At 43.7% G+C, this 15,235-nt stretch overlaps 1 protein-coding gene across 3 annotated transcripts in view; it reads right to left on the reverse strand.

Annotated features, from left to right (window-relative positions):
* The window catches only part of SPATS2 (spermatogenesis associated serine rich 2), a 157,849-nt gene that overhangs the window by 69,187 nt on the left and 73,427 nt on the right, over positions 1–15,235 (reverse strand). For all 3 annotated transcript variants that reach the window (XM_058673511.1, XM_058673512.1, XM_058673513.1), the window contains one exon: positions 2,207–2,286. In XM_058673511.1, the coding sequence (XP_058529494.1) occupies positions 2,207–2,286 (80 nt within the window). The remainder of the gene's footprint in view (positions 1–2,206; positions 2,287–15,235) is intronic.

Here is a 15,235-nt window from a genome sequence, read left to right on the forward strand (position 1 = left end):
TTTCCCCCCTCCAAACTATTGGGCCTCAGCCCCCTCATTTACCTGCAAGTGCAGTGGCCTGGTCTATGGAAGCCCCATCAAGTCACCCCTCAACCATAGGTGTAGTGGCCCAGTACTTGGAATCCCCCAGAAGTAAAGTACTCCCCTCGGCAGTCCCAGTACCAAACATCTCAAAACCCCCTTCCCTGGGCAATCACAGCCCCCACACAAAGTGCGGGCCCAGCCCTGGTCCTCTGGCATTGTGCTGGCCTGCCACACCCCTCATACAGTCATCTAATTTTAATTTAATGTCTGTTCTTTCAACCATAAATTTTAACCATAATTTACTAGTTTTCTTTATAATACCTATAAAACAGCATTGCTACTAATAACACTATAACATTACTATCAATGATAAAGACAATGAATAAAATTTAAGATTTGTAACTCACTTTTCCCTTTAAACTTACCTTTATAAACATACTTGAATATAGTAAAAACACTGTGTTAAAGCCACTAAGAAGGTGGGTATTGGGCATGTTGGCTAAGATTCTGCTTGGGGTGCCTACATCTTATACGGAAGTACCTGGCCCTGCTCCTGACTCTAGCTTCCTGCAGTGTGCACCCTGATAGGCAGCGAGTGACAGTTTACATGGTTGGGACCCTGCTACTCAATGGAAGACCTAGATAGAGCTCTCAGCTCTCAGTATCTGCCCCATACAGGTCCACCCTTAGCCCAGGAAAAGCCTTGGACTGAATGGCCTTATATGGTAAGAACCCACTTGTTACTGAGCTCAGGCTTATATCTTGTTCTTAAGGTTTTCCCTGGCTTCTTGTGTTCAGCTGTGCACTCTAAATGATGTTTGTTGTTTTTCATTTGGGATTTCTAGACAGAAATGTCTTCACATTGTCTAGCCAGTCACATGGCTTAAAAAGGAAGTCTTGGGGGGCCCGGCGCAGTGGCCTAGCAGCTAAAGTCCTCGCCTTGAAGGCACAGAACTTGAATACCATATGGGTGCCGGTTCTAATACCAGCAACTCCACTTCCCATCCAGCTCCCTGCTTGTGGCCTGGGAAAGGAGTCAAGGACGGCCCAAAGCCTTGGGACCCTGCACCCACGTGGGAGACCCGGAAAGAAATTCCTGGCTCCTGGCTTTGGATCAGCGCAGCACCGGCCGTTGCAGCCACTTGGGGATTGAATCATCGGATGGAAGATCTTCCTCTGTCTCTCCTCCTCTCTGTATATCTCACTTTGTAATGAAAATAAAAAATAAAATCTTTTAAAGAAAAAGACCCTACTTGAGGGATGCGTGAGTGTTTGCACGTACACAGCTGGCTTAGTGGTTGAGTCTGATCTTGGATACCCTCATCCCATATCTGATTGCCTGGTTCGAGTCCTAAGTATTCCACTTCAGTTCCAGCTTCCTGTCAATGCATGTCTTGGGAAGCAGCAGCAGATGACTCAACACTCAGGACCCAGCTACCCACGTGACATATTGGATAGAGTTCCCGGTTTGGGGCCTGACTCAGCCCCTTGCTACTGTGGACTTTCAGGGAGTGAAGTGACCAATGAAAAAATCTCTGTCCATTTCTGTGTCTCTGCCTTTCAAATAAAGTGAAAATAAATCCATGAACCTTTTTGAAGATGTCACTGTCTTAGAGTCCCTGGGTAGAGGAGGGCTCCACTCTCAGCCCTAGCTCCCTGCTAATGCACCCTCTGAAGGGTGCTTATGATGATTCAATTAGTTGGGTCCCAAATACCTTCCCACCACCTGCATCAGAGAGGTGGATATGTTTCTGGCTGTAGGAATTTGCATCATAAACCAGAGAATGGCACGTCTCTCTGTGTCCACAAACACAATAAATAAATAAATAAATAAATAAACTTTGAAAAAATGCTCTTCAAGTTCAAAGGAAAGTCTTACTCAAACTGTTCCTTGAAGAATATTGGCAAATGAGAAATACACTCAGTCATGTAATACTTGGTTTAACATCACTTATTATTAAATAGCTTATTTGGGGAGGCAGAATAAATATATTTGGAAATACGCAAGGAAAATCGTGTCTGTACTTAACAGGACCCGATTCTTTGGACTTCTCATGGTAGTCATTTAGCAGACAGTGATGTCTGTCTGTTCAAATTCTACTTCTACAATGAGTTTGTAAAGCCACTGACTATATTAGGACCTAGCTTTTCCCATGATACAGTTACTACCCACCAGTCTTACCTTCTCTTTCATGTTCTCAAAAGCTCCTCCCTGAGCCAAGACGGTGTTGGACTGTAAATCAAAAATTAATCCAGATGAATCTGAAAGAATATGAAGGGAAAAATATGTTCAGTATGATCCAAATCTAATATGTAACCAGCCTCAGGACAGAAATTCCAATACTGGCTTTTTTTTTTTAATTTAACGGTACAATTCCATGGGGACTGAGATTCCACATACTTCCCCCCCGACCCTGGACTAATTTTCTCCATGCTAGTACAAGAGTATAATAATTCATAAGCAATCACATGCCCCTCAGTCTGTTTAAGCATGTCCTAGCATTGCTGCTACAGTATCAGACACTCCAGCATCCCATCCTCCAAATGAGTTCAAGAGTCTCATTAGGAGTCCATCTGATTTGGACTTAGGGATGCACATTACATTGTATCTTCACATCTGAATATGATAGCCTCTATTATGCCATCACTACATATTTCCTTAAATGAGAAGCCATGAAACAAAGTCAACAACAGGAATAAAGTTACAACAAAAAATTTACAACACCATGAAGTCGAAAAATGTGCCAAAGAATAACCAATGCATGGGTGAGGAAAAGAAAACACAAAGTCACGTGGGTAAAATGATGCCACTGTGTGATATAAGAGCCAGTGTTGAATTTGACAAAGGAAAAGAAAGTATTTGGAAAAAATGAAAATAAAAACAAAAATATCAAACCATGGGATGCAGCAAAAAACAATCTGAAAAGGGCTACTGATCTTTATTATTATTATTACTATTATTATTATTATTATTTTATTTAGCTAATCTTTACATAGTCGATTAGGGCAAAGGGTCAAGGGCTACAGGAAAGTGGGTAAGACCATTGTTTCCACATTAATATTATTATTATTTTTTCCTGTATCTGGGTAAGGGGAGAAACAAGGGAGAAGCCCCTCCCAGCCTCCCACCCATCCAGGTCCCCGATGTGGGGCATGCTCTGAGGGTCCTGCCCATGCAGTTTTGATAGTGCAACAGTTCTGAATTGCTGCCAATCTCGCGGTCCAAGCACAACGAAATCTCTTCAGAATCCTCTTCATGGTTGGGGTTCTGAGATCAGCAGTTCAGTTGGAGGGATCCCCAGAGAAACTCCGTCTGAGGTGATCCCAGACCTGATTCTTGTGTGTGCTTGACAGTGCAGAGTTTGGCACAGACCATTGCCCCAATCATGCTGGTGGTTGCAATTGCTGGGTCAGTCCTGTTTCCAGCCCTGATTCCACATGAACCGATGGGTGTTGCAGTTCAGCCCAATCCTGCCCACTTCATACTCAGCCCTCAGGCAAATCAATGGGACCTGCAGCCTAGTCGGGGTGACTACCCATAACCCCCACCAGGCTTGCCCCCTACCCTGATTCCCATGCATGCCAGTTTGTACCACAGACTTGTTCTGTCTGTCCCACATCCCATTTAGCTCTCATACGTGTCAATGGGCATTGAAGCCTAGTTCAACTCAACAACCTGCCCTACTGTCCAGCCCACACACATACTGGCGGATGCTGTTCTGTCTAGCCACCTCTGCCCCAGTCCTGGTTTTCATGTTCTCCAGTGGAAGTGGTAACTCAAGAGGCAGGTGCCCGCTATTGCCCTCCTGGGCCCACTCCCACTCCCGGATTATGCACTCTGCAGGTGGTTCTGCAGTTTAACTTGACAGAATTAGCTCCCAGTGCCAGCCTCTGCCACTTAATGCTGTGGCAAAGGCCAACCCACCCTCACCCACTCTGATTTATGCTTGCACCATTGGAACAGTCAGCCCAGCCTGGCTTTTCCCTGATCTAGCTCACATGAGACCCACAGGTATTGTAGCCCTGCCTGGTCTGGTCTGTCCCCATCCCAACTCACGCTCTCCAGTGGGAGTGGTGTTCAGGCAGCAGAGCCCTCCACATTCCCCCTACTGGCTTTGCCCCGCCTCCCTGGTTCTCATGTGTGCTGGTTGGGCACTGTGGCCCAGTCTGGTACGGCCCACCTCACCTTGGCATTTGCCAGTGGGTGTTGTAGCCTGGCCCGGCCCGGGCCACCCCCAATTCCAACTGATGCTGGTGAGGGTACAACCTAGCCCAGCCCAGCAGGCACCCAATCCCAGCCGTACTGTGCACTGGTATGTGTTGCAACCGAACCTGACCTGACCCACACTCTGTTCTGGTGCTTGGATTCGCCAGTGGGTGATGTGAACTGGTTCAGCCTTGTCTGCCCCCGACCTATGTCAGATGTATGCTGGTGGATATCTTTCTCTGGCCTGGTCTGGGTTGCTCCCTATCGTGGTTCTTGTGCTCACCTGCAGGGACTGTGTCCCAATAAAGGTGTTGGGTCATCTCAAACTATTTTCCCAGGAACATTAGCAGGGGAGTTGGATAGGAAATGAAGGAGTCAGGATTTGAATTGGCACGTGGTGGCCTTACACTACACCACAGGAACATTAGCAGGGGAGTTGGGAGAGGTAGTAGAGGACCTGGGATTTGAACTGGTCGGCGGTGGCCTTACGCTACCCTACAACACCAGCCTCTAGGTCTGGACGTTTTTCCCCATTAAACAATTAACAACTTGGTTGCCAACTGGCAATTTTTTTTTAAATTTTTTTTATTTTTATTACAAAGTCAGATATACTGAGAGGAGGAAAGATAGAGAGGAAGTGGAGCTGCCGGGATTAGAACCAGCGGCCATATGGGATCAAGGCGAGGACCTTAGCCACTAGGCCACACTGCTGAGCCCTGGCAAATTGTTTTAAATGACTTATAACTACAAGTTGAAATTACAAAACAAAACTTGATTTTAACAGAAACTATTAAATTAAATGTAAATGTAAATTAAATTAAATGTACCAATTATATTAGACTGTCCTGTAATCTTTGGTATCTTTCTGAATTACAAACCTTAATTGAAAAGGTTATATTAAATAGCTTCTCATGGTAAAATTTAACACTAAAAATCTGAAAATAAAAAAAAAAACCTGATAATATAAGTGGAGATGGTGGCATTAAAGTAATATCCAACATCCGGAGTTTACCATATCTTATATCCTGATATTTATGAATTTCATGTATAGAACATTCATGTAATGTTTGATGAAGCAGTGTGCCCCAGTTTACACTAAGCAAATGAAACTGTTCCCAAGAAACAATGTAAAAACAAATCAGCAAGAACAGATCACTGATCAATTATCAGAAAAGGGCCAGGTTTCCCTGTACTGGAAAGACCACCTAGAGATTTAATCCGTTTCTTTACCAGTGTCAGTGATCAATAAATTCCCTCAGCTTCAGCACACAGTACCTCTGCTCTGGTCCCAGGAGACAGACTGCTCTTCCCATCCCTGCACCCCTGTCCCCCGGGGCCTCACGCCGGAGCCCGGGGTTGACTTCACTGAGCTGCGGCCTGAGGTCCTTCCTCCCAGGCCCTGCCACTCTTCCTGAGCCCTGCACGACACTTGGGAGTCGCTTGGGAATTAGGAGCTCAACAAAGCAAGCAGGGGAAATTTTAAAACAGCTACAAAAAAGCACAGAAAACATTCTAGTACACATTCCAAATTCCTTGGTTATTATTTTAGATGTGTTTTAATTAAAGCTTCTTTTACAGCGTAGTCTTTATCCTGTGTTTCAAAATAAGCCCTAGTTGCTATGGAAGACCGATAATTTATAAGTTTGGATGATGACAACATTTTGGTACTAAAAGTGGAAAAGAGGACATGAATAGAGCTTACATCATTTTGAAAGAAACTACTATCCTTGCCAATTACCAATAAAACCTGAATTAATTCATATTTAAAGTCTGTTGATACTGGCAATTTCCAGACTGCTTCTTAAATAAAATTCAGGTTTCACTTTGGAAAACTCAGTATTTAAACTTGAGTCTTCCAGATTATTATATAATATGGCTTTCTTAATTAAAAAGAAGTATAGCCCATAAATACAATTCTCTACAGCCAAGGTCCTATCCAGAACCTTCTCAGAATCCCATATTTCAGCCAAATGATGGATCTCAAATATTTCCCAAAGGAATATAAGGAACAGTGAAAAGATACAAAAACATCCATCATACCATCAATCACTTTAACAGAAAGATAAAAAAAGCATTTGGGGAAGCCTATGTTAAAATGAACTATTAGTGCTGCTAGCTAACCTCTTATATATCTAACAGTTCTTTACTTTTTAAAAGCATATCAGTTGATACAAGAAAAACAAAGGCTAGCCAAAACCAAATTATCCTAAAAGTTGTTGTTAGGGCTTATTCGGCATACTGACTAGGATATTGACTTAAAACAGATACCGTAGTTATTTCAGTTGGGATCCCAGCAGGAAACCCATGGCACAGCCAAACTGGGAAATCTGAATAGCATTTAATAAAGGGGCTATTTGCAAAGGTGCAGGCAGGGATTCAGGAAACAAACCGCATGGCCGTAAACAGAAGTGTGCGTTACTTCCCTGAGCTTCTGAGAGGCAGCGGGCGGCAACTGGTGGAAGCCAGACCGAGGGGGCTTTGCTCTCTGCCACTTTCGGCGTTGGAGTATGTCCTGGATTGCCCTTCCACACCCTCAGACACCTGCAGCCCTCGAGCTAAGGTCACAGTCAGCCCACACAGCTACCCCACAGAGAAAGACTGGAGAAGAACAACCCCCTTTCACAATCTTCCCTGCCTACTGGGTGGCCAAATCCAGATAACTCGCCAAGGGAGAGATGTACCCGTCAGCACCGCAGGACACAAACGCCTAACTGGCATGTGTACTGTAAATCAACAAATCAATAACCTACCATCTTTGTCTATTCACTAGCTGATGGCGTCTTTCCAAATTAAAGACATGACTTTAGACAGAACATACTTCTCAGCTCTCCTATCAACAAAATTTAGTGATTTTAACCTTTTTTTTTTCATGAAAAGAAAGCCTAATCTTTGCCTAACTCCAATGATAGAAAATAAAGTCATATTCCACCTTCCTATTGTTCATCAGTGGTCTACTCCGCAAATGGCTCCAACAGCCAGGGCTGGGCCAGGTCAAAGCCAGGAACAAGCAACTGCATGCAGGTCTCCTGTGGGTGGCAGAGCCCAGGTGCTTCGCTCATCATCCACTGCCTTGCCATGCGCATCGGCTGGAAGCTCATCAGAGGCACAACATCCAGGTTTCAAATGAGCATCACAATGTGGGATGCTAGACTAACTTGCTAAGTCATAACACCACCCAGCAATAATTTTTTTTAAATAATTTATTTTTTGATGGGCCCAGCGCAGTAGCTTAGTGAATAAAGTCCCCGCCTTGCATGCACAAAATACCATCCAGCTCCCTGCTTCTGGCCTGAGAAAGCAGTCAAAAAATGCCAAAAGTCTAGGGATCCTGTACCCGCATGGGAGACCGAGGAGAGCCTCCTGGCTCCTGGCTTTGGATTGGCTCAGCTCCTGCCGTTGCGGCCACTTGGGCAGCGAATCAGCGGATGAAAGATCTTTCCTCTCTGTCACTCTTTCTCTCTGCAAATCTGAATTTCCAACAAAAACTAAAATAAACCTTTTTAAAAAAAGATTTATTTATTTTATTGCAAAGTCAGATATATACAGAGAAGAAGAGAGAGAGGAAGATCTTCCATCCGATGATTCACTCCCCAATTGACTGCTACAGCCAGTGCTGCACCGATCTGAAGCCAGGAGCCTCGATCCTCTTCTGGGTCTCCCATGCGGGTGCAGGGTCCCAAGGATTTGGGCCATCCTTGACTGCTTTCCCAGGCCACAAGCAGGGAGCTGGATGGGAAGAGGGACTGCTGGGATTAGAACCGACACCCATATGGGATCCCGGTGCGTTCAAGGGAAAGACTTTAGCTGCTAGGCCACCATGCCGGGCCCAGTGATTTCTTTTTTTAAAGATTTATTTTTGGGCCCGGCATGGTGGCCTAGCAGCTAAAGTCCTTGCCTTGAAAGCCCCGGGATCCCATATGGGTGTCGGTTCTAATCCCAGCAGTCCCTCTTCCCATCCAGCTCCCTGCTTGTGGCCTGGGAAAGCAGTCAAGGATGGCCCAAATCCTTGGGACCCTGCACCCGCATGGGAGACCCAGAAAGAAGTTCCTGGCTCCCGGCTTCAGATCGGCGCGCTCCGGCCCGTTGCGACTCACTTGGGGAGTGAAACATCGGATGGAAAATCTTCCTCTCTGTCTCTCCTCCTCTCTGTGTATCTGACTTTCCAATAAAAAAATAAATAAATCTTTTTTAAAAATCACTTCAGAAATTGCTTCAAATTATTTCAATAACACATACTTAGGAGTGCTTTGGAAAAGTATGTTATTTACAGTAAAACTGAAACATCTGTAAATACTCTAAGTTTTCTTAATGTTTTTTGCTGGCTTCAAAAGCTGCACAAAGGCTCTTCTCGGCATCCTGCTGGAAGAGTGCTTGCCTAGTCCCCGTATTAAACCAGTCTTGGGGTGGGCATGGCCCTCGCAGTTGAGACGCCACCTCTAACACCAATAGCCCATGTGAAAGCATCTGGTAGCTCTGCTTTCAATTGCACCTTCCTGCTAATGTAGACCACAGAATGCAGCAGGTACTCTGTCCCTGTCTCCTAGAAGGGAGACCAAAACTGAGTACCTGATTCCCAGCTGCTGTGAGCACTGGGGACCTGAACTAGTTGATTCATCACATTTCTCTGTGGACAAAGACCAGAAAGGTAAAATCCAACTGAGCGCAGGTAAAGGGGCTAGCACGGGGCACAGCATAATAAGCTTGTGATGCTGTCATCTATACTGGATTATCAGTTGGAGTCCCGGCTGCTCTGCTTCTATCCCAGCTCTCCGCTAATGTGCCTGGGAGAGCAGTGGAAGCTGGTCCAAACACATGGGCTCCTGCCACCCACATGGGAGACCTGCATGAAGTTACAGGCTCCATACAGGCCTACAGCGGCCTTGGCCATCTGAAGAGCAAACCAGAAGGCAGAATGCTCTGTCTCTCTCCTTTGTTTCTCTGACTTTCAAATCAGTAAATAAATCTTACAACAAATATAGATAGATACTAACAAGTGTGATTATGAAGCCAGATTTTCTCTAACTGTATCAAATTTCTTTTTCCCTCAAGATCTATTTTAGGTGAAAGCCAGAGTCAGAGAACTGGAATGACAGAAAAGGAGAGAGATCTTCCATCTGCTGCAAGAGCCACATCTTGAGCAGGCTGAAGGGGAGAGTCTGCAACTCCAGCTTGGTCTCCCACATGGGGAGCTAGAGCAGGTGCTGGATCACAAGTGGAACAGCCAGGACACAGACGGATGCCCATATGGGATGCTATCACGAGGTGGTTCTTAACGTTACGGTGCAACACGAGGCAGGCCCCTCAACTTTTTAAAAAACGAAAAAGTAGGGCCCGGCATGGTGCCCTAGTGGCTAAAGTCCTCTCCTTGAACACTCCGGGATCCCATATGGGCGCCTGTTCTAATCCCGGCAGCTCCATTTCCCATCTGGCTCCCTGCTTGTGGTCTGGGAAAGCAGTCGAGGACAGGCCAATGCCTTGGGACCCTGCACCCGCGTGGGAGACACGGAAGAGGTTCCTGGTTCCCGGCTTCGGATCGGCGCAGCACCGGCCGTTGCGCTCACTTGGGAAGTGAATCATCGGATGGAAGATCTTCCTCTTTGTCTCTCCTCTCTGTATATCTGACTTCGTAATAAAAATAAATAAATAAATCTTTAAAAAAAAAAAAACGAGAAAGTAAACTCAAGAGCAGGGCCTACACATGTGCTCACTTTTACGAAAGTGACATCTCATGAGCAAACAAACAACCTCAAGTTCTTCAGACTGAACACAACCAACACTGGACCACCACAGGTAGAAACTAAGAACCAACTCTGCTAGTGTGGTCTGTACGCAGGGCAGCAGTTGGACAGAGGTGCTGTGCTTAGCGATGAGTTCAGATATCACGGGGTTCTTAGGCAAAGACATCAGCAGCTGGAGGACAGAGCCAGACCAGCGCCAGGTCTCTGAGAATGCAGGGCCAGAGCCCCACGCAGCACATACTCCTAAGGTAACTGACCACGTGTTCTGCTCTCCTCCCCTCTCCTGGCACACAACGATCCTCCTGAGAACCTGTCTAGAACAATGATTAGTCAGGTGAACTAAGCTGATATGAAATGTGGTTCCCAAAATGAATAAAAGGCACTGAGCTATTCTCTCTCTTCCAAAGGGCAGCCTTTTGAAAGCCTGCCCGTTTTCAAACAACACTACTGCACATTCTTCTTTTCTCCTAATGTATCACCCCCTCTTCAAACCCTGGTTCATGCTGTGCTGGTGGTGGCACTTTGACGGTCATAAAAGAGAGTGGTCATGGTACCTTGGGAGAATAACCCACAGGACTGACCAATAAAATCACAGTAGAGTTCGTTATCCTCATATGCATTAACGGCAAATGTGAAGATCAGGACTACATTGTACAAATATAAGGGCAAGGAAAATAAAAGAGCCACACTCCAACACCCATCGGGTTTCATAAAACACGGGGCTGGAGACAGAACTGACCCAGCAATTGCAACTACCAATGTGCGTAGGCTAATTTGGGTGACAGACTGTGCTGGACCCTGTATTGGCAAATACAAACAAGAATCAGGTCTGGGATGGCCTCAGTGAGGTTTCTTGGGTGATTCCCTACCAACTGAACTGCTGGACTCAGAACCCTCACCATGGAGATAATTGCAGGTCCCATGGGCTGACCGTGGGAGTGGATGTGTTAGAGCTGGGCCTCCTCAGTGGCTCAGACAGAGCAGTGGACGGCATATCCAGGTGCACATGGAGGATATGGCAGTACATGGGAGCCTGCAGAGGACACCTGGTACCATAGCATAAGATGGAAGACAGAACAAATTGATCAACTGCCACAGCCAATCATTGGTAGTAAAGATCTGGGCTGAGGAAGACACTAAAGTGGACTATAGCAGCCAGTGGATTCGGGAGATTTCATCATGATTGGAGTGGTGGGTTCACCAGCAATTCAGGACTGGTGAACTATCAAAATCTCTGGAGAAATTCATGGTGTTGTAAATTTCTATTTTTCTTCCTGCTGTTGATTTTGTGCTGTGGCTTTTCATGTAAGAGGCTATCATGTCCAGATGTGAGGATGTAGTGCAGTGTGCATCTCTACTTCCAGATCAAAGATGGACTACTAATGAAACTATTAGCGGTATCTTGACAATGGGAGGCTGGACTCTCTGCCATTGTCCATGCCCACAAGGATGAACATGTGACTGTTTATGAAGAGCTATGCTATAGTAATAATATAGGGGGATTTAGGGGGGAGAAGGGGACAGGGGAAATAAGAAATTAGAAATAAATAAATAAATATCTTTAAAAGAAGAAGAAAAGAGCCACAGAACTACCAGCTGAGGCCTGGAGTGTACATGGAATTTCAATACTAAAGGTGCTACCAACTTTGACTTGCCAGGTGGCAATCCTTTCTTTTGCCAGGTTACTACTTAAAGTTGGAAGAAATATGACTGTATGGGTAAGAAATATTTATGGAAAAAAGGAAGGTGTAAATGACATGCAGCCAGGCTCGCTGCATCATCGCAATGGGCTCTAACACACGCCCCATCATGTCACTGACTAGTCTTTCTAGCCATTCCAAGAGTTTTCACGGGTTCAGAAAAAAAAATCCATCTTTCTCTCACTACCAATTTCTTAAATGTGTCTTCAAGGAGAAGACAGCAGCCATTTGTCTTCCTGTCATTTCTGCTTTCATTTGTCTTCGCTCTTAACATTGGATTAACATTTTTTCCACATTCTGAAGGAGGCTGGGCTTCTCTTTATATGACAAAGCACTTACAGAGGGAAGTTTCCAACTTACAGCATGAGCTCTGATTTTTCCACGTAGAGTTCGGTGGGAAAAGGTCAGGGTTTGATTAAAGAGACAGATAAGCAATTAAGTCCTATCTCACTCTTCCTAATAGATTTTCCCAAGGTTTAAACAAGGGCAACAAATAAGCTTTTATTTTTTTTTTTTAAGTTACAAGAACACCTGAGGGTCTCATAATTTAAAAAGTTGGTTGGTTCGAATAACAATTCTGTCAATTCTTTCAAACTGAGAATTAGATGGAAGGGCAGTTCACCTTTTACCAACTTTCTTAGTAACATCCTCAAAAGAAGAGCCAAGAGGTAATGGTATTGATTTTGACACCCAACCACGTCTATCTCGATGCCACACCTCATTAGTCTGCAATTCATTCTCCAATACATGAAATGCATGCACAGTGCTTTAAAACAGTACATTCCAACTCCTCACTGTCTCCAGATGCTCAAGAACTCTACCAGCTATGCCAGGAAAGAAATCCAGTTCTCTAAGTCAAAAACTAAAGCATTTTAGAACTATGCTGTCAAAATTTTTTTCCCCAATAAAGACAAAATTCTTAACACATCAAGTAAACTGTTTACATTTCAAGATTTAGTGTATAAATATCTGCAAAAGCTAAAGTATTTCATAGTAAAAATAATGATACCACAAGTCCTTCATTTCAAATCCAATGACTGGAGGATCCTTTGTTTTAAATCTCATGACTGGAGAATAATTTGCAGAATAGGTTTATCTGTCAAACCTACAGAATTGCTAACATTGTTCTAAAAACAGGAGAGTAGGTGTCTGAGATTTCAAATAGCTATTTATATCTACCAAACAGAGATTCATAGTGAAAAGCACCAGCTCTATCAAGTTCTGCCAAGTCAACCTTTCCCTCACAGTGTATATAGCCATTTTACCTATTCTACTTGGATTGATAATGTCACTTTCCTTGGTACCACTGCCCACCCCTTTGGAAAGTGTAGAAAATAACACACACAATTGTGGGTTTATACACCAGTCCTCTACAATGCATCTGGTCTAGCTTATGGAGTCTCTGGACAGTCAAGAACATGCTGGATTTTGTCCCTGATCCCTTCATACTGATCAGTATGAATCAATTTGGGTAAGGGAAAATTTTTAAAGATTTATTTTTAATTCATTTTTGTTACTTAGATACTATAATGTTTGTTAAGTATAATGAATATTTATATTCAGACAATTTATGGCACTTTGATTAAAGTGGTCTAAACTGCATTAACCTGTGTTATTTTTCAAAGTAAATATTTTGGTTGATATTTTTATATTTTAAATACATTTTATAAATTTAAATGTTTTTACAGGCTTCAATGTTAATAAGCAGCTAGAAGAGATTATAATTCATAACTACAATCAATTATTCATTCTAAGGTATTATCAATCCATTTTATGACATTGTTATAGTCACATAATTGTTCGATAAATATTTATTTATGTTATTCCTCTTTCTAAAGTAGATATCCCATTAGAAATAATATGCTGTGGCATTAGTTTTGGAAAAATAAATTTTACTCATTTCAAAAGGACAATAGCACACAGGGATAAATTCATGCAACTTTTTATTTTTATCTTACAGTATGACTTGTTAAGAAGTCAGTATCTTCTTTATTAACATTTTGAAAAATCTACCGTATTAATAACAGTGACACCGATTTTAATTATTTGTTTATTTTAGCCAAAAGTACTAAATAATGTATTGTGTACTAAAATGTTAAATTTATTAACCTTATGACATGAATTTAATATTGATATGTTTATGACAGAAATCATATGAGAGTTACTGTAACAAACTTATTCTATGTTTTTTAAGATTTATCAGAAAGGCAGAGTGACAAGAAGAGGAGGAGGAGGCTGAAGGGGGTGGGAGGAGAGAGGGAGAGAGAGAGAGAGAGAGAGAGAGAGAGAGAGAGAGAGAGAGAGAGGGGCTGATCTGCAGGACAGGGTTGAGTCATGCTGAGGCCTGGAGCCGGTGCTCCACTCAGGCCCGACATGGGTGGCAGGAGTTCACACAGTTCAGCTGTAACTTGCTGCTTCCCAGGAGTCTTAGCGGGATGCTGGATTAGAAGCAGAGCAGCTGGTAAAAGAGCTACATTCTATTACTGGTTACGGGCATCGCAGGGAGTAACTAGTTCACTGTGCCAAACTGTTGGCTCTTGCTTTATATAATCCTTTATGACTCTTGCTCAGTTAAAATCCAGGTGTCAGGAGACTGCACTCCTTTCTAGAGACTCTAGAAGAAACTAAGTCCTAGGCATGTGTCAGGCACTGAAGCCATCAGCTGCTGCTCTTCAAGCTGTGCATTAGCAGGAAGCTGGAGCTGGGAGTGCAGGCAGGCCTGGAACCAGGCGCCCAGAAACGGAATGCGGTGTCCAAGGCAGAAGTGTTACCTACAGTGCCACATGCCTGCCCCTAAACAGTGCTTTCTCCACTGTTTCGAGTTTAGACTTGAGTTAGTTGTGGTTATTAAAGACTTGGCATGTTTCTCCCAGCACTGCCAAGTGAATGCTTGCTCTCTCCACCACCCCAGTCCCTGTGCTTCAAACAACAGAAATGAGCAGATCAATCCAACCACTTGCTTCTGACTTCAATAAAACAACCAGCTTCCTCATAAAACTCCCACAGAGAAATCTGTCACCCTCCATTCATGAACCTTCACACAAGTCAGAATTAGACCTGCCAGCTTCTTTGTTAAACTGACAAATGATCTACTTCAACTTACAGATATTTCTCCAAATACTCATTATAGTTATCACAAAGTAGCTTTGTATATTACTCCTGAGAAGACACTACTTCAGGCATGCTCTTGTTTCAGCCCTTCCTGGCCTCATACTTTTTATAATCCACGTCCAGTGTACGTGTAGAAAGTGTGAGAGCTTGACAATTTCTCACAAAGGTCGTGTCAAAGGGAACCAGACTTTGACTTCCTGGATTTCTTTCTCTATGTTGGTACTGCCTAAGCATACATCCCTACATGTTATGGCATAGCTTTAGTCTGTATGCATTTTATTTTTGGTATTGTTTTGCTCAATAACATGTTTTTTTTAAGATACATTTATTTTTATTGGAAACTCAGATTTACTGACAGGAGAGACGAGGAAGATCTTCCATCCGCTGATTTATTCCTCAAATGGCATCTCCCACACAAGGCTTTCCCAGGCCACAAGCAGGGAGCTGGATGGGAA

This window comes from Ochotona princeps, chromosome 15 (genome assembly GCF_030435755.1).
Source record: "Ochotona princeps isolate mOchPri1 chromosome 15, mOchPri1.hap1, whole genome shotgun sequence".
Classification (NCBI taxonomy): Eukaryota; Metazoa; Chordata; class Mammalia; order Lagomorpha; family Ochotonidae; genus Ochotona; species Ochotona princeps.